The sequence below is a fragment of the Cryptotermes secundus genome, unplaced genomic scaffold (genome assembly GCF_002891405.2).
Source record: "Cryptotermes secundus unplaced genomic scaffold, Csec_1.0 scaffold1556, whole genome shotgun sequence".
Classification (NCBI taxonomy): Eukaryota; Metazoa; Arthropoda; class Insecta; order Blattodea; family Kalotermitidae; genus Cryptotermes; species Cryptotermes secundus.
Genome location: NW_019734989.1, coordinates 88,968 through 116,677, shown reverse-complemented (window position 1 = coordinate 116,677; position 27,710 = coordinate 88,968). Strand labels below are relative to the sequence as shown.

The 27,710-nt window shown below is 39.4% G+C and overlaps 2 protein-coding genes across 5 annotated transcripts in view; one reads left to right on the top strand and one right to left on the bottom strand.

Annotated features, from left to right (window-relative positions):
- Positions 1-2,693: 2,693 nt before the first annotated feature.
- LOC111869192 (mitogen-activated protein kinase kinase kinase 4) overlaps positions 2,694-27,710 on the bottom strand; it is a gene marked incomplete at its 5' end in the record, with an annotated part of 108,109 nt that continues 83,092 nt past the window's right edge. For 2 of the 3 annotated variants that reach the window (XM_023860489.2, XM_033753316.1), the window contains 6 exon segments: positions 2,694-4,994; positions 7,485-7,664; positions 11,625-11,731; positions 16,816-16,938; positions 17,565-17,736; positions 22,832-23,019. In XM_023860489.2, coding sequence (XP_023716257.2) covers positions 4,905-4,994; positions 7,485-7,664; positions 11,625-11,731; positions 16,816-16,938; positions 17,565-17,736; positions 22,832-23,019 — 860 coding nt within the window. 3 annotated transcript variants of the gene reach the window in all.
- The window catches only part of LOC111869193 (fibrinogen C domain-containing protein 1), an 18,612-nt gene continuing 17,315 nt past the window's right edge, over positions 26,414-27,710 (top strand). For both annotated transcript variants that reach the window (XM_023860490.2, XM_033753318.1), the window contains exons 1-2: positions 26,414-26,699; positions 27,080-27,276. In XM_023860490.2, coding sequence (XP_023716258.1) covers positions 26,451-26,699; positions 27,080-27,276 — 446 coding nt within the window. In that variant the 5' untranslated portion in view covers positions 26,414-26,450. The remainder of the gene's footprint in view (positions 26,700-27,079; positions 27,277-27,710) is intronic.

Sequence of the window (27,710 nt, the reverse complement as noted above, 5' to 3'; positions counted from 1 at the left end):
GTTCATTTTTTACTAAATTTTTGCTACAGTTTGAGTAATATGCAAAGTTTGATGTACTGTGGCACATACAGTTTATGCTAACATTTCATATATACTGTGACACTATGCCTGAAATCTGGAATAGTGCAATTACAGAAGTACTGCCCACACATCCACTGTTAGGCAATGGCTTAGTAAACATGTTCCTGTGGCAATAAACACACAACAACAGAGGGACTGCTGGAGGCAGTGGTATCTATGTAGTCCATCATAAAGTTATATAAGGAGAACAAATGGGACGGTCAAGCTTATTACTGTTCAAGTGAAGATATGCATGATCTGCTGTGTAAAGCATGTACTGACACAGGACTTGTGTGTAGTGCAAATGGAAGAATTTTCAATAACATGCTATATGTGTGAATTGTACGCTTGTCAAAAGGCCAAGCATACTCATACAACCCCATCTTTTGTTCAGGAATGATGTTACATAAGGACTATTACCACAAGAGTTCAGTTGGGGGGAAAAAAATCTTTAGTCGTGGGTCTCAAGGGGCTTGATGCCAAGAAGAACTGATTGGCAGTAAACCGCCAGTCATAAAGTAACTCTGAATTTGACTTTGACAGAGAGCTCCAACAGCTCCCTGAAACATCAGGCAGTTAGATATGCTCATGAGTCCTGTGGGACTTGGAACCAAGAATCACTGTGCTGGTGAGGACCAGCAACAATTCACCAGTCAGGACTGCTGTCTGTTGTCAGCAGTCAGCCATCAGTCATCACGGACAGCTGTTGAGCACAGAAGCAATAGAGACAATTCCCACTACCAGAACCTGCTACCAAGCAATGAGAATGTCAAGATAAGGCAGACTGGAGAGACTTGGAATGTGCTGTAGTTATTTGTAGATTGTGTAGAACAGTGAAAGTATTGTAACTGTTTATAGTGACAAGTAAAAGCATCCACTAAATTCAGTAATCGATCTAAGTCCATATGTCTAGTAACTAACATGGGATAACTGGTGTCAGAAGTGGGAGTGGACCATGTGAACATGAAAACTGGTGACCAAAATGAGTTGTGGGCCTTAATAAATGCCATCAAAGAAAAGACACAGGCCAGGGTGGAGGACAATCAAGAAAAGACAGAGGCCAGGGTGGAGGACAATCAAGAAAAGACAGAGGCCAAGATGGACATCACCATAAACACTGTCCAAGAAATGCTAAACACCTCGATAAAAGCCCAGCCAAGAGGAAATGAGAGCTGAAATTAGGACCCACCAAGAATAGATCTGGGCTGCCATAAGGGCCAGGCAAGATGAGAAGAAGGCAGCAATAAGCGCGCTCTACTTCTCCCAGGCCAAATTCGAAAGAAAAAAAATAGCAAGTGGGAGAAAGGCATCCTGGCATCTGTCAAGTGGAGGACACATCCTCTGCAAGAAACCCAGTAGTGAGATCTAAGAGATGTGGCCCAACATATGAGCAACAGAGATGCCCGTAGAGCCACAGGCAGGAGTAAAAAACATAAATGACAGAAGCAAACATCCAAGCATGAAGTAAAGGCAGCTAAATTACAACCACCTGCATGATTACTTTAGACAGCCCAAGCGATTATGGTCTCCCAAGATTGAGCATAGCAGGGCTGTAACCCATATGCGGCCAGTGTGAGAGCATCAGCCATCTCAGGAGAGGCTGCCAAGAAAAATATCCCTAGAAATCATATTCCTTATAAGAGCCTCCTGCGAAGAGGTCAACTGAGACCCAAGCAACACCAAGATACAGAAGAACCCTTGTTGCTTCATCTGGTACAGGATGTGCAGGTTGAACAAAAGGCTCTAGGAAGACCCTCCCAACAGCAATGACAATGACTTAACATACAAGATTGAATCCCTGAAAACTAAATTGAGAGCAGCCATAACAACACAGTATGACCCAGATTTAGAGAAAGCCAAGATGCAATCTGAACTGCGAGCTGCTCTGGAGAAGTTGGCCAGAAGCTGTAGGAATGGCATACTGACCATAACAAATCCAACAGAACTGCATAACAGGAAGGTATACCTCATGAAGCAACTGCAAAAGTATACCAGTTACATAACTGATTGTGGAACAAGGAGATAAATCATAAAAATTGTGAGGATGCAACTGACTAAACACCAAGGACAGACATACAGTAATGTCGACATGAAGGAGAGAGTCATAAGCAGCTTAGAGATGCCATTACTTGCCCATCAGTACAGAATCATCTCTTGCAAGAAGATGGGATCATAAAAGGTTTGGAAAGGCAGCTGGGTGCCCAGAGGAAGTATCAAAAGGACAGTATGCTCAATAACGCTGTGATCATGAAGGCTAAGCTTGAGACCATGGTAGAACTGAATAACTGCTTCCAAGAGGATAATGTTATTAATGTCTCAAATAGAGTTGGTTAAGAAAGAAAGTGACACTCTGAGATGTGAAGATGTGAACTCCGTGGCCTATAGTCCACAAGCAAACTATACTGACCAAGCGACCACTGCATGCCAGGGAAGTTAGTACCAATTTTTGCAGATAGAGTGTGTCACGTGATCAGCGCAATGGATCCCCATGGCCGTTAATCTCAGTTTTCTAGACCAGAGCTACTATTTCCTTGAAATAGCCCCAGAATTATCCTCACAAGGCTAAGTGGAGCCTGTTCCAGACCCACTACTTCTCAGAAAAACTGGTAGCGCCAGAATCGAACCTGGGACCTCTGGATCTGTAGCCAGGAACTCTGACCACTAGACTACAGAGGCGGTCTGGGTGAAATAAATATAGAGCAAAATAAGAAGAATGTGGTTTCTTGCAGTATCAATTTTCTTGCTTGCAAGTCTCTCTTAAGAATAGCTAATGAGAAGAACCATGTACTGGAGAGACAGACGACGGACCTGGAATCTATAACAGCAGACCACGAGAATGGTATAAAGCAGTGGTTTCAAAAAGGACTGTACCATCCTCGGGTGATGGTCAGCGGCAAGGGGGCTCTGGAAGTGACCCCCCCCCCCAGTCATCCATTGTGTTAACAATTTGCTAACAGTGAAGAAGTTAGTAAATGTGGTATCTCATTTTATTGTTATGACATTCATTAGTGGGTTCTGCAAATGGCTATTCTGAAAAACACTTTATAGGGTAGGGCTGGGGGCACTGGGGATGAGTTTGTGGAACCAAGGGAGTGGTGACATGAAAATGTTTGAGAACCACTGACATAAAGGATCTGAAACAAAGAAGCTCTATGGAGACTGAAGAAAACGTTGATTTTGTATGAAGAGAAGGGTAAGGACAAGGGCAGGACACTAGCTTTGGGTATGACAAATATGAAACAGAAAGATAATTCAGTCTATCCCTTGGCCCGTGGCCCCCACCCCCTTTCCCACAACAAGAAATGACCCACCACTGACCACATAGCTCACTTCTGCAACATTCACCAGTATGTCTGCCAATATCTGAAGCAGGCCAGCAACAGAATGAAAGCACACTATGACTGCCTGGCCAGTTCCACGGGTTTCCAGGAGAGTGACCAAGTGTGGCCATATCGCTCAACTTGGACTAAAGGAAAGTCACCCACACTCCAGCCATCATGGGATGGCCCATACAGGGCAGTCACCCAAATCAATGATGTGGTGTACAGGATTCAGCAACATTCTAGAACAAAGATGATGGTAGTACACCTGTGCCAACTGGCACTTTACCAGGAAGCTGCTCAAGACTAGCAGCACTAAGGAGGGAGCAGTTGGAGATCAGCAGTATGAGACCTAATCTATGAGGAATGAAGACTGGATGTCATCAAAAGTGGAAGAAGTGTCAGGACCAGCATCGTGTAATGCTATTCTCCAGGGTGATAATAAGTATCACAGGCATGTCCCCTTGGAGCAGAGGAAGTTGTAGTATCCCTACAGGCTACTTGGGCCAAGCAATGAATATGCACTCAACAACAGAGGGACTGTTGGAGGCAACATTTTCTATGCGGTCTGTCATGAAATAAAATATGGAGGACCAAGAGTACAGGTGTCAAGAAGACAGTAAAACTTGGCTGTGTCCCGCAGGAGTCAGATCCAGCAATTTACCAGACTGCCCGACTAACTGACCAACCACGACCATTTACCCAACCCACCAACCGACAGACAGGACCACTGTCAACTGTCAGCAGTCAGTCTTCAAGCACTGAGGGCACAAGCCACTGAGCACAGAAGCAGCAGAGAGAATTCCTCTGCTGCAAACCGCTACCAAGAAATGAGTATGTCAAGCCAGCAGGAGAAAACTTGGAATGAGCTGTAAATATTTGTAGATTGTGTAGAACAGTGAAAGTGTTGTAATTGTTCACAGTCACAAGTAACAAGCATCCTCTAAACTGAATAATCATTCCAAACACTGTTTCTGGTCACAGACAGCTAAAACAGACACTGTAATGCACTATATACAATAAAATGTACTATATAAGTGTCACTATATAAAAACAAAAAATTACAAGCAGTTTTTGGATCATGTCCCTAATATATAAATATTAATCATCTATAAAAGTCTGTACTACTGACATCAACCTGAAGTGTATCCACAAGAAACCTGGCCTGAAAATATAACTTCAACATGATGCACACATAAAGTAAACAAAGGATATGATTACATAAGACAAATCCAAAAAGAACTTCATAATTATAGTCCTGAAACCATTCAGAACAACACTAAAGGCAAAACAGCTTTACAACTTATCAGCTCCTTTACACATGGTATTATGTCACATAGAGATACAGAAAGCCCATCATGAGCTTCGCTGTAAGTCTGTATATTTGCATAATTCCTCAGTGACAGTACAGCAAAGAGACAGACTCCACTATTTTGCTTCTTATGCTCATAGCTCCATACTCACAGCATCACGCTTACGTACCAGTACTTCAGTGACGTGAGAAGCCCTTTCCAAAGTTGGTGGCTATTTTACATCCTTCTTGATACCAACTTTCAGAAAGTCTTCAACAAGTGAAGGTATATCAGTAGAGAGGCTTTCATCATCCTCATCAATCTGAAAGACAGAAATGGGAAGAATGTTTTGCATTCATTTCTCTAGTAGAGACGCAAAAAACCAACTACAAGATAACATTTTACAGGCAGTCGTTCTGCAGTATGTAGGCACTAAACAACCATTAGTACATACAAGATGCTTATCTTTCAAAATGTATTTTGATGATTCAAAGCACCTTCAGATGTACCTGACTACACCACTGTATCATGTACGGTAAAGTGGTCACACTTGATGAATGTATTTGGGGGATTATTTTTTGCTGTCAGAAGCTCGGTAATATAGAGTCAAATGGTAGAATGACACAAGAATGATGAATTAGAAAAGATATTAAATGTTCTAGTACTGTCACTTTAATATCATATATGGATACATAACAGGATGCATAAAATAAAAAGGAATTAGAAAAGAACTTGCAAGGAAGTGGGTGAAGCCAAATTAAGGCACTATAACAGCATTTGCCTGGAGGGACTGAGTAAGACCACAAAAGAAACAGTCAGGATAATTGCTGTTCCCACCAAGATTTGAACCAAGCACCTCTTAAATATAGGTGAAGAGCAGTGCTGCTACACCAACCTGTTTGGCAAACATCTGAGGTAAACAGGGTTGTAAAAGTATTTAAAGCAGTTAAGAAACTTACTTACTTACTCATGGAACTGAGCCCTTCTTGAGAAGCCAATTCTGCAGCTACTCAAGAATTTGCCAGCATTTTATGGAACCCAGAGGTTCATTACGGTGTTCAAAAGAGCTCTCCACTGGTCCCTATCCTGAGCCAGATCAATCCAATCAATACCATCCCATCCTATCTCCATAAGATCCATTTTAATATTGTCCACCCAGCTACATCTTGGTCTTCCCAGTGGTCTCTTTCCTTCTGACTTTCCCACCGATATCCTATATGCATTCCTCTTCTCTACCATTCATGCTACATGCCCTGCCCACCTCATCCTCCTTGACTTGATCATTCCAATTCTCAAACACCCTCAGTCTCTGTTCCTCCCTTAACGTCAGAGACCAAGTTTCACACAAATACAGAACCATAGGAAAAAGCATAATTTTGTATATTATAATTTTTATGTTTTCAGACAGTAGACGAGAAGACAAAAGGTTCTGGACCGAATGGTAGCAAGCATTACCCAAGGTCAATCGCCTCTTAATTTCTTCCTGAATCAGGTTCTGATTTGTTCCAGTCGTTCCCAAATATCTGAACTGTGCCATATTTTCAAAACATCTGTTTCCTATCATTATGTCATGATTTTGCGCTGCATTTTAGTGATGAGACAGCAACATATACTTAGTTTTTCTGAGCTTACTTCTAGACCAACCTCCTTACTTGCATCAATTAAAGTTTGTGTACAGTTAAGAAACTACCAGACTAAATGTAACAGATAATATTTGTGCCATACCAAGACACAACAAAACAGAAATTTGGACATGAGAACATTACGGGGTATAGGGGAGAATGATATTCTTTGAAACATGTCGTTAATAATTACATTTTGAAACCTGATAAATTTGTAATTGTAATTCTAAGTTGTGTAAGAGAACAGAAGAGATGTGACATTAAAATAGTAGCAAGTTCAGATTTCATAAAGGTTACAAATATTCCACATTACAATTAAGTTCACTCAGAAACTTTGCAAAAATACTGTTTTATTTATGGGATAATATTACTGTCATGCTTTTATGAAAAGTACCATAACAAAATAAAGTGATTATAAGTATGACCTCTCAAAATGTTGAAAAGGAAAAGAGACAACTGTCAGGTCTTTATATAATACTGTCACATATTTTAAGTGACCAGACAGGGTTTGGATTGGTAATTGGATTTACTGAACACTTCACAGATCGTAACTACAAGTAATTATAGCATTATCACTAGTTCACACACTCCATAATTCACTACAGCACTCACTAAGTCTTCTCAGTCTGCTCCATCTTCATCAGTGGTTCCTTGATAATGCTCCCAACACTGTAGATTCCTCAGCTTTCAGGGTTCATGTACTTACCAGCTACCAACTGTCTCAAAGCTCCTCATGGCCACAACTCCTAGACATGTCTGGCCATCACTGGCTACCACTCACTACTGAAGGCTAGCACTCACTCTTACTCAGAACTTGTCTGCCTCATCTGTCTTAAAGCTTCAGTTGGCTCTCCTTACATAGCCTCTACATAGAACCAACACAGAGCATTGCCTAAAACAGTTCCTCTAATGCTGGCATATCTATTGCAGCTGTCATATGATATGGTTGCCATGGAAACATGTTTAGAGAACCACTGCCTAGCAATGGACATCTTCCATGGTTCTGCAATTCTGGCTTTGCGTCAACATGTCATCATATAATGAATTATAGTTAAAGATTATCCAATCTCAAATAACTGTTCACACCCGCTCAAAAAATTAGCCTTTGAAGAGAATGGCCATTGCAATTTGTTTCCAAGTAAATTAAAATTCAATTCAAACAGTGCAAACTCCTGAGACAAAGGACTTACCTTGACAAAAGTATGATGAAGAAGTTCACTTGCAGAGGCTCGTTGTCGTGGGTCATGCTGGAGACAGAGCTGCAAAAACTGACGGCCCTCCTCACTAAGACTGTCTGGAACAGCAGGCGTCTCCCCCATTCCTACTTTGAACATGATCTGATAATTGGAGTCAAACTCTGCCCAAGGACGCTGCAACAAAACCACTAAACTCTAACACGTCTCTACATTTTCCATCTTCCACCTAATTTGGAATGAACACATTTTTTCTAACGTTCTGGAAGCACCGTGATGCCCTTTACAAAAAAGGCTTGTGGTTGGCGGTATATCTACTTGTTGTCCACAAACCACTTGCCTTGCAAGTCTGATTTGAGCCTTCTGAACAGGTAGAAATCACTTGGGGCCAAATCGGGACTGTACAGCAGATGTGTCAGAAGGTACCATTTCAATTTCTGGAGGGTTTCCATTGTTGTTTTGGCTGTATTGTGGCATGCATTGTCTTGAAGGAAGGCTGCCCACTTTCCATTTGTCTTCCACTTGGATTAGAACTTTTCCTTCATGTCTGTTGCCAGGAGGTCTGAGTAATAAGCTGCATTGACTGTTCTGGCATCTGTCAGAAAGTCTACATGGATAACCCCCTGCCAGTCCCAGAAGAACATTGCCATCACTTTTCCTGCTGAACGGCTCCTCCATGCTCTCTTGGGTTTGGGAGAACTGGTATGCCGCCACTCACACGATGACTGCTGGGACTCGGGAATGAAGTAGTGCACCCATGTTTCATCGGTGGTCACTATAGACTTCAAAAATGCATCACCTTCATCTTCAAACTGCTGTAGGAGACGACTGGCAGCTTGCATGCTCACCAGTTTGTTCATGTCCGTCAAAGTGTGTGGTACCCACCGTGCATTCACCTCGCGATAGTGCAGGTGGTATTTCACGAAGTCTTCTACACTACCAACACTGATGGACAGCATTGTTCCAAGTTTCTTGATAGTGATGTGCCTATTCTCACGAATAAGCGCATCTGCACGATCAATGTTTGGCTCGGTGATGGATGTTCGCGGCCGACGATCACGCGGTTCTTTCTCCACATGCTCTCTGCCCTCTCTGAAGCACTTACACCACTCAAACACAAGGATCCGTGAGAGACACTCTTCCCCATACTGTTGTTGGAGTCTGTGGTGAATTTCAGCGCACGGGACATTTTCTCCAACAAGGAATTTGATCACCATGCATTGTTCCACACTCCACAGTACCTTCTGTTCACTCATCACTCTAACAACTCCCAGACAGGACTGCACAAGTTCTAACCCGAACAGGAGGGAGGGTGGAGGTTGTGGCTTCACTCTCTCAAGGTCACACAGCTGCTGCGCAGTGCAGCTTGTTTACACACAAATCAGTCCCGGTCATATTTGAACCACTTTGTATTACATAATCATATATTATTTTTCATTATATTTCATTAACCAGCCACTATCTCAAAACATGTTTCAAGTACAAGTTGTATATCCTAATGAGATTTATACTTTCTCCACACATTAATTGGCTAGAATAGCTCAGTCAGTACAGTGATGGGCTACAGGCTAAACAGCTAAGGTTCAATTCCTGACTTGGGAAAGAGAATTTTCTTTCCTCCACAGAGCCCACCCAGCCGCCTGTCCAATGGCTACTGGGTACTCTTTCTCCAGGGGTACAGCAGCCAGGGCATGAAACCAATCACTCACCTCCATCTATTGCCAAGCTCAAGAACAGTAAAAATATACCTAAGTCCACCACACGTGTTCACGGCATAGTGCAGAATTAATTAGGCTCAGGGTCAACTTTACCTTACCCTTTACCTAACCAACTGTTTGTGCAATGAGCCGCTTTTTAACAAATTCAAGTTCTAAGGTCTCCGATTTTTTTCTCACACAATAATCATACAAAAAATTTGAAACTTCTGTCACTTTTCAACATAATCTCCCTGCCGCCGTACACGTTTTTCACAATGTTGACGCCATTATTCCATGGCCGCTACAAACGCTTTGGTAGGAGTCTGTTTTGACCACTGGAAAATCGCTGATGCAATAGCGGCACAACTTGTGAATGTGTGACCACGGAGAGTGTCTTTCATCGTTGGGAAAAGCCAAAAATCGCTAGGAGCCAGGTCAGGTGAGTAGGGACCATGAGAAACCACTTCAAGGTTGTTTCCATTCAGCTGACTGGCGATTCGTTTCAGGATTGAAAAACGGCATCCATGTCTCATTTATTGTCGCAATTGATGAAAAGAAAGTCCCATTCATGCCTTCATCACGTGTCAACATCGTCTGGCAAATTGCCATGCGCGCAGCCTTGTGGTCGTCCGCCAGCATTCATTGCACCCACCTGGAGGACACTTTCCGCATTCAGAGTTCTTCATGCAGGATTGTGTGCACAGATCCCATGGAAATGCCAACTTTGGAGGCGATGTTTTCCACACTCAATCGGCAATCCTCCAAAACAACTTTCTCAACTCGCCCGACCATGTTGTCAGACCGGCTGGTGTGAGGCCGAGATTGTTTTGGCTCATTGTCACACAACGTTCGGCCTTCTTTGAACTGTTGCACCCACGAATGCACATTTTTCACATTCATGACACCAACACCACATGTCTCACTCAACTGGCGATGAATTTCAATGGGTGTCACACCACGCAAGTGGAGAAAACGAATGATTACTCGCTGTTCTTGTAACGAAAACGCCGCCATTTTAGGTATCAGAAACACTCCTCACTCTCGCCGCCACCACTAGAGTTCTGTGTGCTGTACAGTGCTGCCATCTCTGTCATGCATTCACAAAAAGTGCACACATTTTAAACTAAACCGCATGTGTCTATCTGCTCCCAGTCCTGAGAAAAAAAATCGGAGACCTTAGAACTTGAACGCCCCTCGTACAAAGCAAATTAAATTTTCCTGAGCCTTTAGTGTGTGGATGCAAAAAAAAAAAAAGAGTAAAATTGTCCCTATGACCATCTAATTAAGCACTACACCATGAAGGTGTATGGGGGAGTGGCTATATAGATCCACATTTTCTTGACCTCAGCATTAGTTGGAGGTGGATGGTCAGCTTCACGCCCCGGCCGTTTTACCCTTGGGGTAAGAGCCCCTGGTACCCATTGGATAAGAGGTTGGGTTGACCCCAGAGCTGGTCTGGATGATGTGGAGAAGAGAAAATTCTTGACCCTACCGGGACCCTTAAGTCCAACCTCTTGGTTGTCCAGCCCATAGCTAGTCACTATACTGATTACACTATCCCGGCTCATGTAAATGTCAACAGACAAGTTTAATTAAATTTCATTCATTGTTAATCATTCATCATTCATCTGTAATCTGTCAAGATGACAGGTCCACAGTCTCTTCCAAAACAGTTCCTCCACTTGATGTGATCTAGAGTTTTCTCCTTCAAATGAAAATATCCTCTTCTGTCCCAAGGTCATCCAGCATTTTCTTACGTCTTCTTCCTCGTCTTCTGGTCACTTCTATCTGCCCCTCTATCTTTCCTTCAATAACTTCTTTTAGAAGACAGTTACCCCGTAAGATATGACCAACCCAATTAGCCTTCCGTTTTCTTATTTCGTGTAGGATATTCCTCTGCTCACTGACTCTAAGTAACACTTCTTCATTTCTCACATAATCGGTCCAACTGATCTTCTCCATCCTTCTCCAACACCACATTTTGAAGCTTTCCAGGTGTTTCTGATCTACTGCCCTAAATGTCCAAGTTTCAGCCCCATACAAAGCAATGCTCCAAATGTACATTTCACTAGTTTCTTTCTCAAATTGTTATATAAAAAAAACATGGATGACAGGACAGACATACATAGCTTACCAAACATTCAACTCATGCACCATGTGCCAACAATGTATAATGAGAAGAGCTCTGTCATGCTGGTTTCTTGTTTGGCCTATTCTTTAAGATTTTTAGTTCCCTCAGGTTTCCAGAATCTTAGTGCATCCATCCTCCATTAAAGTTGCACTCATGATCCTCTTTGTAAAGGATTATGGCAATGGTTAATTAAATGTGCTGCATTTACATTCAACCTATTATCTGACATATATTTAGTAAAAATGCTTAACATTCAAAGAATTCATGAATCTGAATGCAACAAGCAACCCCTTCAATTTACAGACATACCTTGCCCGAAGCCATTTCGACAACAACACAGCCAACAGACCAAATGTCTGCTGCTCTGCCATGACCTTCAGTATTCGTCTTCATGAACACTTCTGGTGCCATGTATGCTAAAATAAAAAGCCAGGCACAATAATTATTTAAATAATTAGAGTTTGCTAATATCATATTTTATAGATGGTCAACAATACATTATGTTCTGGTCTGTAGCACAGGCTTGGCTGGCAATGCAGAACTATAAAATCCAAAGTGTCCTTACAGTTAAACTACCAATGGAATGAAAGTATGAGTATATATCTCAGAAGGAAATAAAATTTGAGACTTTGTACTCCAATTCTCAAGCTAGAAGCTTAATATTATGTGTACAGAATGAAAATTCATAATATATGAGTGCTATAAATTCGACAAGGAATGCAGAGAATCAAGATCACTTGACATCAGGGTGCAACAAACTTCTACACAGATCCGAGATTACTAAGTAGGTAGAGATTCAGTTCCATTTGAATCACCCTGCCAACTCAATTTTGTTTTATAACTAGGGACCAGATTTTTATGCCCTAATAATCCCTTAAATATGTATGCATTTATGCATGAAAAACTTCTGAAATATGCATTAAAATATGCACATAAAAATTTATACCAAATATTAAAATTGATTTTACATTATTCTAAGAACAACAAATCAATATTTAAGTTCATTTATGTAATCACTGAATGATTCACTTGCAATAAAAAGCTATACTTAAACACAAATCATGCAACAAAGCCGACATATTTCATTACAAATTTAAAAAACCAATGGTACTCACATTCAGCTCTCCGAACATTGAACTTCTCTTCTGTTGCAGTTCACAATTACTAAATGTTTTAGGTTTTCCATAGTTAGTCGCCTCTTATTGTCTCGTAAGATGTCCTTATAGCGGGAAAAACTTCTTTCCACCTCACAGGAACTTAGGGGCGCAAGTACAAAAGCCGGTATTTGCTCCAATATTAGTGATGTTTTACTTGGCAGTTCAGTATGTTTACTGGCTAAAATTTCTTCAATTTCACAAATTTGTTCATATCCTGGATTTTTTTAAAGAATGCTGTGTACTTTTTCCTTTACTACTTCACCAACTCTTCCAGGAACTGAATTCAATTTGGAAACAGTGGTTTTGAACACACTTAACAACTGATACAAAGTAGCATTGCTATTGCTTGCCTCCAGTGAGGAAATGGCGGATGGAAGATGAAAGAAGTGAGCAGATATATAGGAAAGATTAGTTTCTAGTTCTGTGTTTTTAGTACATCTTGAGCAATTTGAACTCATGCTGCACTTTTAGGATCAAATGTATTCACGACATTCCTAACTGTTTCTAAATGTTCAGTATAATAACTTGCTGCACACAGCCACGTGCCCCAGTGCGCTAAAATTGGTTCCGGCGGAAGTGGAACGCTCGGTGGTACTGCTTTAAAGGCTTATTTTCTGTATGGTGCTTTAACAAATACCTTCTTCACAGACGACACCAACTTGTCAATTTGCACGAACTGTTTCTGCAACATGGTACAACCCATGGTCAAGGCAAGTCAAATGTGTCATATTTGGAAATATAACTTTAAGAGCAGTACTGGCTTTCATCATATAACTTTCGGCATCAGTCACAAAGAGCAATACGCGCAAATACTGAATGCCATTCGGCCATAGTAAATTCATGGAATTCATTAAAATTCGGAAACTGTGGAGCTATTTGCGATTTCAAATTGCTCTACCGCAAGAAGATATGGGATAGATTGTTCATTCTTATTAAGGGATCCAACTATACAATTTGCAATAAACCATCCATCACAATCTTGTGTTTCGTCAATTGATACCCACACAAAATCTTGAATCTTATCTCTAATGCTTTCAATTGTAAGATCGTAACACTTGCACTGCCTGCTCTCCTCCTGCTACCTTATACTTCTCGTGCTGACATCACGGGCTCTCATGTTATGTTCATACATGCTCCCTACATAGAGTAGGGACTCCCAAGTTAACAGCAAGGGAGACACTCCCAATCGACAAGACTCAGTTCTACAACAATAACATAATTTAATAACAGAGAACACAATATAAACTAAATACAACAATTACAACTTTACAGAAGCACGTAGGCCCAAACATACAACTTTAACCAAGTCTGTCCGTTACATTTACGGCTTGCCTATCTGCAGCATCTGACTAAACTTAATTACGCATGCTCACTGCTGTAGTAACTCTGCTTACAATCATGCTACATCAACTCGCACAAAATAAACCTTGACTATTATTAATTTTCTACAGTCGATTCCTCGAAGGGAAATACAACAACGCAAAATTAATCTAAGGCCCTGTCACTGCCACACAGTAAACCTACTGGCCAGCAGACGCGACCAAACCCCCGACATGCGTTGCCAGCACACACACAGCCAGACATAATTTAGAATACCATACACTTGACAGAATTTGACAATTACCCCAGCTGGCAGCATATGTCTGCTACGCTGTCGACCCAAGCAGCGACTGTTTCAAATTCACTAGCCGGCCTCTTCCAAGCCTTTTGAGGGGACGGACAGGGAGAGGAAGTGGAATCCCTCGTGGTACACTCCACACATGGGGAGAAGGGGTAGGGACAAGGGCACACTAAGAAAAGAACATGATTAACATGGCTGGAAGGCATGGCATCATCAAAAGAGCATTCAACATGGCTCACACTGCTTCACGTAATTTTTGCGCACAGTCGATTCATCCAGCACTTTGCACTGTGTATACTTCTCTATGAAGTTTCTCAGAGTAGGATTGGTTAGTTTCCACAGCGGAATATCTGCCGCTAAAAAGGCTTCGCATAAATCAAAGGAAAACTGTGAAAAACTATTATTAGAAAATTCACTAAGTAATTTTTGAACAGGATCACTTTTCATGGATTTCATTTTAACATTCTCTTTGTGTATATTAGTGTTCAAATACTGAAGCACTTGAAAGCGTTTTTCACAACCAACTATTTTCTCACATGGTCGGCAATAAAGAATTTCGTTATCCGTACTTATCATCTCTCCTTCGAACTCCCACTGATATAGGTGTAATTTAGTTTTCTGACTTACTTTCACTTTTGCATGACTACAGAAAGCTAAACAAACTTAACTACAGACTAGTCACCGCTAATGTGAATGGCCCCAGCTTCAAATGAAGAAGCGTAACGAACCTCATGGAGACTTCGGAAATAAATAAGTGAAATCCCTTATCGGTTGAATCGTATTATGCTGATAGCTGCTACATGTGAACGCTTCCGACTAATCTCTTTGCAGCCACTTTGATGGTACGCGGATGAGGCAAGTTACGAGTAGAGAGATCGGGGAAGTCCCGTCCTGGGTGTTGCATCAGAAACATGAATCTTGACGAAATGTTGAGTCAAATATGCAACATATTCTAATACGGAAAAGAAAAATTGTATACACACAACTATGACTGAAAATTTGCATAAATTTAAAAATTATATATGATAAACATTTTAAAAAGGAAATATGCAGTATAAATAGATATCTTCGAAAAGATGATGCTTATTCATAAAGCAGGCAAAATATGCATTTATATGCACCATCAAACCTTGTCCAAAATTTAAGAAATGAAGTAATTCATACATATATCCAAACGAGCATACTTTCTGGCTGCAAGAGAGAAATTTGCATTTGCATTAAAATCTAGTCCCTATTTATAACACATCCTAACAATAACAAGTAAATACCAACCATGTGGTTGGTTATCAGATGACAGACACAAATACACAAACAATACGGCATACACGCCATGAAATAATTCACCTCTCATCAATCCCAATTTTTTGCTGGTCATGACAAGTATCTTTATTATATAGGAACATGGAAAGTAAATTAATAATGATGAGACAATGATATGAGGATTTCAAGGAACTCAGACACAAACATGAGACAGAAACTTAACAAAGTGGTTACAGAGGCTGATAAATTTATTAATTTTGAGAAGAGAAATTAATTCATAAGGTAAAACTGAAGGAGATGAAAAGAACAATATAAAACAGTTCCAAATTTGAACAAATTATGGAATAAATATTATTGAACTGTGATATCCCAAACCAGTGTCAAGCAACAATCTACAAGTATGTAGTATATTTTAACTGCCATCAACATACTGTCAGGTGTATTAGTGACTACAGTTTGGATTGGTGAATAGGTTTAACACCTTATATAATCAACTTGTACTTACAAGCAATACAGCACTGTCACTGATTTACAAAATTTACAGTTCACTGTTACACACAAACTAGGATTCTCTGTCTTCACTAGTCACATCCTGGTAATGGAATTAAAACAGTCTCACTGTGACTAAATCTTCTAATCACACACACTAATCTTCAAAGGCTGACTTCTAATTCTTCTTCAACTACTAATTTCCCATGGCTATCTCCTACTGACAACTGACCTCACTTCTCATTGTTGTACTCCATTGTACGCTGCTGTATTCCCATTCCCTTGACTCTCCTGTTCCTTCAAACTGTCTCCTTTACATAATTGCAGCCTGGACCACACAGCACAGAAAAAACAGCCCCAGGACAGACCTACACAAAACACCTGCCTGCATCACTTCTTCTATTGTTGTGTGACGTCACTGTGCATGCTCCATAGCAATGGTCCGTGCACAGACCACAGAAAATGTAGCTCCTGTATTGTTGGCCACGTGTGTTGTGGGTCAATACGTCACAATATAATACCAAAGTATGCATCCTTACACGCAAAATCCAGGCAATATACATACAATTTTTAGCAGGAATAAGGGGGAAGGGGAGGAAAAGAATTAAAAACAGAATGTTTAGACAATCTGGAATTCAGAATTTGTTAACAGAGTTAGAAGAGGAATGAGACCTGAGAGTGGTCCATTTCACATTCTAACTGCTTTCAACTTCAGCTGTCCAGCTCACAGTCTGTCCATTTATTAACTTGACTAACCCAGCTCTTTCTGTGTGGGTGGGTGTGTGTGTATGCATGCATGACGTGTGTGCTTGTGCATGTGTGTGACATCCTGTGTGTCTCATAGCTTTATTCACTTACCATTTGCAGATCAAAGTGTTAGTACAAATCTAGACTAAACACTCCATTCTAAAATATGACTAATTATATGAAAAAAGGGGAAAAACTATGTAACTTAGGATACCAGAATCCTAACCTTGTGTTCCAACAAAGCCCTGCAGTTCCCCTGGCAGAGTAGTATGGGCTTTGATTTTCACCGCTGAGCCAAAGTCTCCCAGTTTGAGGCAGTTTCCTTCATCTGTTAGGAAGATATTTGCACCTACAAGAAGGAAAAAGTATTAGCAACAACCCTGTCCGAGTTTTGTGCTTGTATGTATAAAACAAACAAACAGAAATGTTTACTCGTCCAGCATGTTCTGATATCTGAGGTGAGGTCCAGGGCTATATATGTGATACTGTGCTTGCTTGTCAGGTCTACTGCACACCTCTTGGACAGTGACAGATGCATATGACTATAAAGCAGTACTGGAATGACAATCAACAGGAGAAAACTGGAGAACTTCAAGAATAAACCTACTTCAGTTCTTTCCAAAACAAATGACAACAGGCACCAATAAACCGTAACAAGAAAATACACCTAAAAAATAAAAATATACATCACAGCTATTAATATTAATTATTACTACCAATTTACATTTGAACTATGTGAGATCTCAATGTCTAACTGCTTCAGATTATGACAGTATTTTGACTGCTATATAAGTCATACAGATTTACTCAGACTTTCATGTAAAGTGGCAGACCTAACTGGCCAGTACAACCTAGTGTTAACAGCACGTGTCCTAGGCAAATTCTTTGAAGATCCATTCCACATTAATCTCATCAAAACCTGATCCATGGTTCAAGAGACATATACACTGGAGAATGCTACAAGTGATATATTACTTTTGATGTCACGATGCACAACACCATGATCATGGAGAGTGGCCACAGCCTGTAGCAGCTGTCGAGTATATCGACGGATCAGAACTTCAGGGAGACCACTGCTCTCTGCTGCAGCTACAAGGCTCTCCAAAGTGCCTTCTGCGCAGAATTCCATGAAGATTAACATCTCTTCCTGTAACACCACAACGAACAATACTCATGTAAAGTCTGTTTCACAGTAATGAAACGTCCAGTATTTCAGTACCAGCATGCTAATTTGGTATTCTATAAACAAAAATATATTTATATACAGTGCACAAAACAGAGACCGCCTCTGTGGTCTAGTCGTCAGAGCTTCTGACTACAGATCCATAGGCCCGGGTTCAAATCCTGGCGCTACCAGATTTTCTGAGAATTAGTGGGTGTTGAACAGGGACCACTCAACCTCATGAGGATAACTGAGGAGCTATTTCAAGAAAATGCGACTCTGAAATTAACGACTGTGGAGATTTGTTGTGCTGACCACACGACACCTTCTATCCGCTAAAGTCAGCACTAACTTCATCGACAAGCAGCAGTCACTTGGTTGGTATAGTTCGCTTGTGGACTACAGGCCACGGAGTTTGTTTTTCTTTTGTTTTGTACATAAAACAGTAACTTTGTCAGCTGTTTTGTACGAGTCTGAAATGTGCTTTTACTTTGCAAGAAGAACATAAATGGCAAAACTTGCTCATGAAAACAGTGAAACTTAAGAAGGATGAAGTATGTGAAGCATTTAGGACACAGTACAATGAGGAACTTGGTGATTCTTAACTACATACATTGTCATGGGAGGTCAATTTCACAATGAATAAAAATTAATAATATGTATCCAAATATATTTTACACACACATTACAATCTTGATATTAGTTTGTCTTTAAACTACTATTTCACCCTAAGCCACTGCATTGTCCTCTTCTTCAGTTTTGCACTGAACTAATTTGCAGTTCACAACACACACTATTCCATCTCTGCTTCAACAGACATCCACACTAGCAGCTGTTTTATGTGTATAACATTTCTAGAATGTCCCATACCTTCACATGTAAACACGTTTCTGGAAGAGCTGAGGAAAGTGAAGGTGAGGGAGGGGGACGGGTACATCTCATCATTTCTAGAAAGAGTAGTGCACACTGGCCATGCTATGCTGCCCTCAGCCCCAGCTCCTCACTCACATGACAATATACTGGCATACCTCATGCATGAACTTCAGGGCAAAATTAAAACATATGAACTAATGAACAATATTTTAAAACTACACTTCAAGTCTGCATTAAAGAAATTAAACAAAATGAGGTTTATGTTGAAAGATGAGTAGGCACATTCATATTCTTGTCTACTTTCCAAACAGGGTGAACAGAGTATCAGAAGTAGGTGCCTCCAAGAAAGTGCACAAATATATGCTCCACATGCTTGAATAAGTTCATAGCTGTAACAAACCTTAATGAACCATTTTCAAACATTAATACCACAGACAAAGATACTTACCTTTAATATGCAAACAATAAAATCTGAAAATGAATAATCATATCTGTCATTGGGCTTAATAAAAATCTTAAACAAAGTAAAATTAAGTTGTGCCCTATGATTAACTAAGCACTAGGCCATAAAGACAGATGGGGAAAATAAGAATCTTATGGATATTGAAATATGATTTTCTAGGACAACAGCTGTTCTTTCATGTAGATCACAAATCTTCAATATAACAGTAACACTACAAGGATCAATTCTGATGACATTTTCATTTTAATTGTAGAACAGATCTGTGTTTACATTTAGAACCTATATTTTTATTTACACCTATATCAACATCAACTGTACATACATATACATACATACATCCATCAGCATTTCAGAGTATTCACAAGTGTGCAACTGGCATTGAATATAAAACTTGTCAAACAACAGTCACAAGACAATCACAGATAAAATTGCAGAGACATCAATTCAACCATAGTTAAAATCTAAACTGAATACCTCAAATAAATAGATACAATGTTACACATACAATTATACCAACAAGATAATTAGCAATACACAATAATTCTCCTTCCTTAACTTACACTTACACTTAATGTCTATATTGATGCCTACTGTGGGACATCCATCAGTCAGCATGCACTCCCCTTCTATTCCTTAGCTGTTGATCCCGACAGAAGAGCAAAAATTCATCAACAGTATTATACGGATTATGTATTAGGACATCTCTTATTTCATTTATAAACTGTTTTTTATCATGTACTAAATCAGTTAAATATCCGGGCAGGCTGTTAAATATTTTTATACTTATGCAGTGAACTCCTTTCTGCCTCATTGCAAGATGTGATTGTAGGACATGTAAATTTCTTTCGTGTCTTGTTGGTCTCTCATAAATTGAATAATTAAAAGTAAAATATTTCAAGTTATTTATCATAAAAGTCATCAAAGATAAAATATATTGAGAGACCACTGTTAATATATTTAACTTTATAAATGCTGGCCTACATGACTCTCTATGTTTCATCCCCATTATTATTCTAATAGTCTTCTTTTGTAAGAGAAAGATCTTCTTGGCCTCTGACGAATTACCCCAAAAAACTATTCCATATCTCATGAGTGAATGAAAGTATGCATGATATATCATTTTAAGTGTTGTAACATTACTGTATGGTTTCATAAATCGTATTGCATAACATGCCTTTCCCAATCTGGGTAACAATGATTCAACCTGTGTCTTCCAATTCAAGAACTTATCAATTTCAATGCCCAAAAATTTAATATGAGTTTCCTCTTGTAATAATTCATTGTTAAACTTTACGTGTACAGGCATATTGTCATGATTGATTGTTTCAAATTTTAACACTTTAGTTTTCCTCAAGTTTAGGGATAAGCCATTGTATTTAAACCACTGACTTAAGGAATTTAACGTACGTTTAGACCTTTCTTGAATTTCATTGATATTAATACCTGACACTGATATACTTGTATCATCAGCATACAACAATGACTTGTTGTCAGTACTTAATGCTGACGGAAGGTCATTAATATATAAAAGGAACGACAAAGGACCCAAAATCGAGCCCTGTGGCACTCCATATTTGACAGTTCCCCAGTCTGAACAGCATTTTCCATTTTCATTATTATAGAGTTCAACTCTTTGTCTTCTATTTTCCAGACAGGACTTCAACCATATCTTTATTTTACCACCAATGCTGTATGTTGCTAATTTACTCAAAAGAATATCATGACTCACACAGTCAAATGCTTTTGTCAAATCACAAAAAATTCCCAATGAATGACTGCGTCTTTCCAACGTTTCTGAAACATGATTAGTTAATGTATATATTGCCATTTCTGTGTTACTGTTTTCTCTAAATCCAAACTGTGCAAAAGATATTAAACTGTCTGTATGTATGTGTTGCTCTATCTATTGTACACCACTGTTTCAAAAATCTTAGAAAAACTTATTAGCAATGATATTGGTCTATAGTTTGCCATAATTGCCTTCTCACCTGTTTGTATATAGGTCTTAATGAGGCAAATTTCATTCTATCAGGATATATTCCATGCTCAAAAGATGCATTAAATATGTCACACAATGGTTTACTTATCTCAGTTATACAGTATTTCAATATCTTACTAGAAATGCCATCATATCCTGTAGAATCTTTTGATTTTTGCAACATAAGTATGCTCTTTATTTCCACCTCCACTGTAGGTATTAGCTTCAGTTCAGGGAATTTATCAAATTTCAAAGTGTCTAAGAATTTAATAGCTTCATTTTTATTGGCACTTTTCGTTTCCAGATTCTCAGCTATAGTTATAAAGTATTTATTGAATACTTCTACTACTTCCTTAGTATTAGTTACTTTACTATTCCCCACTTTCAATTCGGTTATATTATCTGGGCCCCTCCTTTTCCCAGTTTCTTTATTAATAATCTTCCAGGTTAATTGCATTTTGTTTTCCAGGTTACTTATAAGTTTTTGTAGTACAATTTCTTAGCTTCTTTCATCACTTTCGTTAATGTCATACAGTACTTTTTATAGTATGATTCCAATCTTCCATTCTTTGATTTTTTAACTAGGTTGGATAAAGCTCTTTCATGATTACAAGATGTTCGTATACTTTGGTTATCCATTTATTGGTGTCTTATTAACCTAGATCACACATCTGAGCGCTGAAGCTACAGTCATTCCATATACCTGTTACACACTTTCACTCATTAAAACACACTGAACACTGCAACAATCATTTATTTTTAACATTTAAAAATCCCACACTCTGCCAACAGAGTTTATTTATGTGCTTCACATGATTCTCAGAATAAACAACAATTATATAGCTAAACTGCATTAACTAACTGTTTTCTATAACAGAGGTGCAATGCATTTCCTGTGAGATAGAAAATTAATGTTTAAATTATATTTATAAGAAATTCATGCTTCAATTTTACACAACTGCATCATGGTTACTGATAATTTTACTTTTTTTTTCACTGACAAGTGTTTTGTAATGGTTCAATAATGGCATTATGTTCTGAACCTTGTAGATGGAAATATGATTACACTGTTCTGAAGAAATGCATTTCCTAGCTTCAGCAGCAAGAGTTACACTCCAAAGATGAAAAGAGGCATAATGATGTAGGAAGGATTTACATATTAATAATACCAGACAGAATTTCAGACATCATAAATAAATGGTACAAAAAAAGGCTGAAAGACCTATAAAAAGATGGATCAAATGAGATTCAATCCTGAAAACTATGAGTACATCACATACTGACATGAAATAATATTTACCTTGTACAGTGCTCTTCTTTCAGCTGCTACTTACAAACAGCAAGTGCATGATTTGAGGTCCTCACAGCAGTAGCTAAGAAAGTTCTACCTTTTGTGACATAACTCTGTGTAGTCTGTTGAAAGTCAATCAACATTTTGGTGGAACATGGTGTCTCCACCTCCAGGGTCCAAAAATAAGCCAAGCAAGAAACCAGTATGAAGCAGGTAGCAAGCAGAGCAGACTTTCAACAGAGTACATAGCATTATATCCCAAAGACAGAACTCTTCAAATAATAAATTCATGCATACTCAACATGCCAATGCATGGTATGTTTCGGTCTTGTACATAAGAGAGCTGGAAAACATGTTCCAGAAAAAAGTGATAACCATATTACTTATATTGAGTCCCATTCTGTCTGAAAGAAGATATTCACATATCTAATTCACAAATATCTCTAAAAAACTGTACCATAAAGTGGGAACTCACTCTGTGGATTTCCACACCATAGTACCGCACAAGGTTACTGTGCTGGATGCCTTCAAATATACGCAGCTCTTCTGCCACCCTGCGGATTGTTCTGTGGTCATTTGGCTGCAACTGAATCTCCTTCATTGCCATCATTTCACCAGTTTGATTGTTAACAGCTGTGTACACTTTACCAAATCGACCTTGACCTGTATAAAAATACACAACAAATCACACAATATATTCACTTCATCAGAGATATACAATACCATGATTAACAGATTATTTCTTTAATCACCTGTCACTTGCATTATGTGATTAGTAAGTTAACCCCATAGCATTTTATGCATACATTACTTAAAACTCAGAATGACATATTTAGCTTCAGCTCCTGTATAGATATGTTATGTTCATTATAGGTACCATATAATTTCAATAGTTACTTATCACATACTTGATAATCTTTCTTAGTGCCAATATCTCTGTCCAGTTACAGTGCAACATGAATAGATTTCTTTCGCACTGAAACTTCACATTTCAAAATTTATATTATTCTATAACAAAGTACATTTCACGGAACATTCCAGCAGTGGCAGCATCCTTCGTTTTTATATCAGAAGTTCCTGGCCTAGGCACCAGCTACTCTGACTGAACTTCTTCATGCTTTTCCTCAGTCCATCCAGAACATTTCTGAGACAGTAGCTCAAATTATACCAAGATCAGTTCCTTCCACACCTTTTTCAATTCATTATTCAGTCATCTTATCAAGTGCTATTACCTTCTGGAATGTGATGCCATATAGTCTAGTCAAAGATCACTAATGAAAAATGCCTTCTAGGATGTGGTGCCGTGTAGATCTTGTGTGAACCGACATTTCAGAGGAACGTTTCCTCTCCATCTTCAGGTAGAGGAACCAGCGTGTGCAGGTGGCTGCAGACAGGATCGTCACTTGCAGATTGTTTCTACCCTGAAGATGGAGGCGATATGTTCCTCCGAAACGTCGGTTCACACAAGATCTACACAGCGTCAAATCCCAGAAGATGTTTATTCTTCATAGTCACCGCCATGAAAAGCTCAAATCTTACAAAGATCACTAATGTTTCAGTGGAATGTATTCCCTCCATTTTTAGGGTGAAGCATTTACCTGCTGAGATTGAGGAAAACACAAAGAACTCAACCAGGAAAACTGGTAACATCAGAAATTCAAACCTATTACCTTGAGAATGTAAGGCTGGAGCATTGGAGCTACATTAACCAACTCGAGAAGCAGCATCTACTAAATAACTTCTACAGATTCTAGAGTGTCTTTGTAGCAAAATTAGGATTGGACATCAGAAATATTTTATCCAGATTCACAGTAGCAAGGACCTTATATCTTTCCTGTATCTGTTCAGCTGCCTATATGTGCTTTAGACACAAACAAGCCAGCCATACTTCATGTTAATTATAAACAGAAGGGGAAGAAGGCCTTGAGGCTCAGAATTAAAGACAAAAAAGTCTGACAGCTGTACATTAAAGAAAAGGAAGACAAGCTTGCACTGTAGGATGTGTAACAAAATGCAGGCCCTTCAGAATATATAACTGAGTACATATTGTAATGTGTTTTCGTTACGGATCCCACTTCTGACACCAGTGTAACGTGTCTTGCGTTACTGAAGACGCCGTAGAGATGGTTAATTGGTTTATTTAACAATCTACAAATAACGGCTACAATTAATTATCACACAGTTGCGGGGTTTCACACTTTATAACCCTAATCGCATTAATCTGTTAACACTGTTGCGGGGTTTCACGATTTCTAACCCTATGCGCAAATCAGTTCACTCTGTCTTCAGTAGTATACACGTTGACAGTAGGGGAGCTATGTATCACTGTATCACACGCTCCCAATTACACAATCGCACACACGTCCGGATCTTCTTACCGCGACGGCTGCTATACTCCAACTGTAGTCGGCTGACTGGAGAACTGTTGATAACACGCTCTCGTAAGCTTGCTCGGAACTATCTTCGGCGATGGCCACGTTATAACTCGCCGACTGCTACAGTAGAACTCTCTGGTAGCCACAATAGAACTCGAACTCATCGATACGCACTGTGCATCCACTTATATAGCTGCAGTGCTTGCCTGTGGCGTAATGAGTGCCACGTCACAGTAGGACGTTGATTACGGTTACGTTAGCGTTGCGCGTTACGTCACCGCGTGACGTCACCGCGGAGGGGAGTGGCGGGGAGCGCTACGTTACCGTGGAGAGGAGGGTGGAGGGGGGGGTTCTCAGTCGCGCAACATGTTACACTGCTCCCTCCTTAAGGCTGTTCGTCCCGAATAGCCTAACGGTGCACCCCCGTTCCTTTTCCGTCCCATAGCTGTTCTTGCAGCATCTGGTCTCCGGCTGTTACAATATTATGGGACAGAGAAGATATAACCTCCCCTTACAAATCAAGTTTATAGATATACAGCATGACTAAGACATTGAATAAGGAAGAGAACTAAAAGAGTAAGTTTACTGCCTATGTTCTTCCCTTAATGCCAGGGACCAAGTTTCACACGTATACAAGACTACAAGCAAAATTATATTTTAATCTTCATATTTTTAGACAGCAGATGAGAGGATAAAAGGTTCTGAACTAAATGGCAGCAAGTCTTCCCTGAACTTAATCTGCTTTCCATTTCCCCATGAATGAAACTCGGACTTGTTACTGTCATTCCAAAATACCTCAATTCTGCCACATTTTGAAAAGGATCTATGAGCCATCTTTATGTTATCAATTGGTCCGGCCTTCTTGTGAGGAGACACCAACATATACTTAGTTATACTGTACTGTATTTTAGGATATTGTGTACAGAAATTTTATTCAGTTTGTCTCACAATATACATATAATTTTAAGATAATTATAAGTTTTCTACATTACAACATATTTCAGCCACTATTTCTGGCCAACATCAGGCACTACTTATACAGTCCCCCTCAACTTTTCTGCTATCCCCCTTTCAATGGCCAAAGTTTACAATAGGAGGGGATAGTTGTATTGTTGTTTACAATGCAGGTCTTTAGTTACACACTAAACAAAAAGTGTAAAGTATATAAACTAGAATAAAGCTTTATATACTTCACAACTTTTGTTTAAGTCTGTAACTAAAAATCTACATTGTAAACAACTACATGACCTTCCTCTCCAGTTGTAGCTGGCCAATGGAGGGGGGATAGCAGAAAATTTGAGAAAGACTATATAACTACTGCCTGATGATGACCAGAAATAGTGGCTGAAACATGTCATAATGTAGAAATGTACAATTATCTTAGAATTATATATATATACTGTAAGACTGACTAAAAAACATGCTTTGTTTTCTTTGCATTTACTTCACAGACCAACCTCCTTACTAGTGTCTATTACTCGTACAGCTTCTATGCAACTAACCACAAATGCCTGTTTCAGTTCTCTCATGAGAGAACATCAATTTCTTCACAGTACTGTAGCACAAAATAAAACAAAACCACCTAATAAAGGAGGAACAAAAAATCAAACAGAATGCAGACATCAAGTTGGTGTGTTCAACTTAAATTCTACTGCCCACATGTGAAGCAGCTTAACAGAACACAGTGTCATACAGACCCTCATCCTGTGTGTTGCAAACATGGAAAATGTTCATTCCATTATTTCAATGCTACTTCTAAGCACTGTGTTTGAGTTTATTTATGCGCAAAGTGATGACAACAACAGGGCTCAAAATCCTCCATTTCAGCTACTACCATTTAATGTTGCACAAAAAGGTCACCAAACCCAAGGACGACAAAGTCGGACAAGGGAGACAGAAGGAATAGCAGGTCCCAGCGACGGAAGTTCTAATTTTCACTTTCAAAGGACCAGAAATAACACTTCCAGGGTGAGATTACTATTTTTATTTCATGTTACTTGATTCATTCTTAAGTTATTAAATGATACCACTTCAATTCTATAAGTTTATAGTGATAGATGAGGTGAGAGTATGAATGTGAATGGTGGCAGATAAGGATTCAGAAAAAAGTGGCCATGGCCAATGTCACCATATTATCTTCATTCTCTCCTAGACAAGCCAAGAAAAAAACATGAGAAACCTCAGCCAGGATTCGCTGTAAATCACTACATTAAACAGCAATAATGTAAATACATCTATCATTTTATGAAACAGCAATTTAAACTTAAATCCATTCTAATTTTCTGATGTTATACTTAGAGTTAATAGTATTTCCAATAAGAAAAATGTCCCCCCTCCTCCTCCCCTAGGTTCAAAATGTATCTTCCCTTCTGCTGTCCTCTAAACCAAGTGAACTGGATGGAACCGGAACAGGCCCCAATACATTTGAAGGAGATGGACTGCTGGACAGAGCAATTCAAATGTTGCAGCGACTCAACGATCGCCTAACTGCACTGAATGCACTGGATGAGCAGCAGCTCAGAAGGCTCGAAACTCTTGAGTACAGGTAAGAGTGAAACAACAACATTCTTAACAGATACACTCTCCAGGACTTCAAGTGCCTAACCAGTTAGATTAAAATATAGTTCAAGGAAGATAAATATGTTTATACACCGTAATCTTCTGGGTTATGGCATCACATACTTTCAAAAGTGGTTACTATTGATTTGGTGGAACCTGCTACGACCATCTTCAGAGCACAAGACAAAGCCAGGATGTGGATGCCCAGATTATTTCGAAAGCGCAAAGAAACTGGACCATAGAGAGCTGGAGAACTGGCCAGTCACAGCCAGAGATGGGAAAGAGCCCTGTCCAGACCAATGGAAACAATCAACAGCAGAGATCCTAACAGAAGAATACAATATAAATTTTTGCCACTGGGAAAACCTCAATTCTCAGCAGAAATCCTCATTCATTTATATATATTCATTCATTCATTCA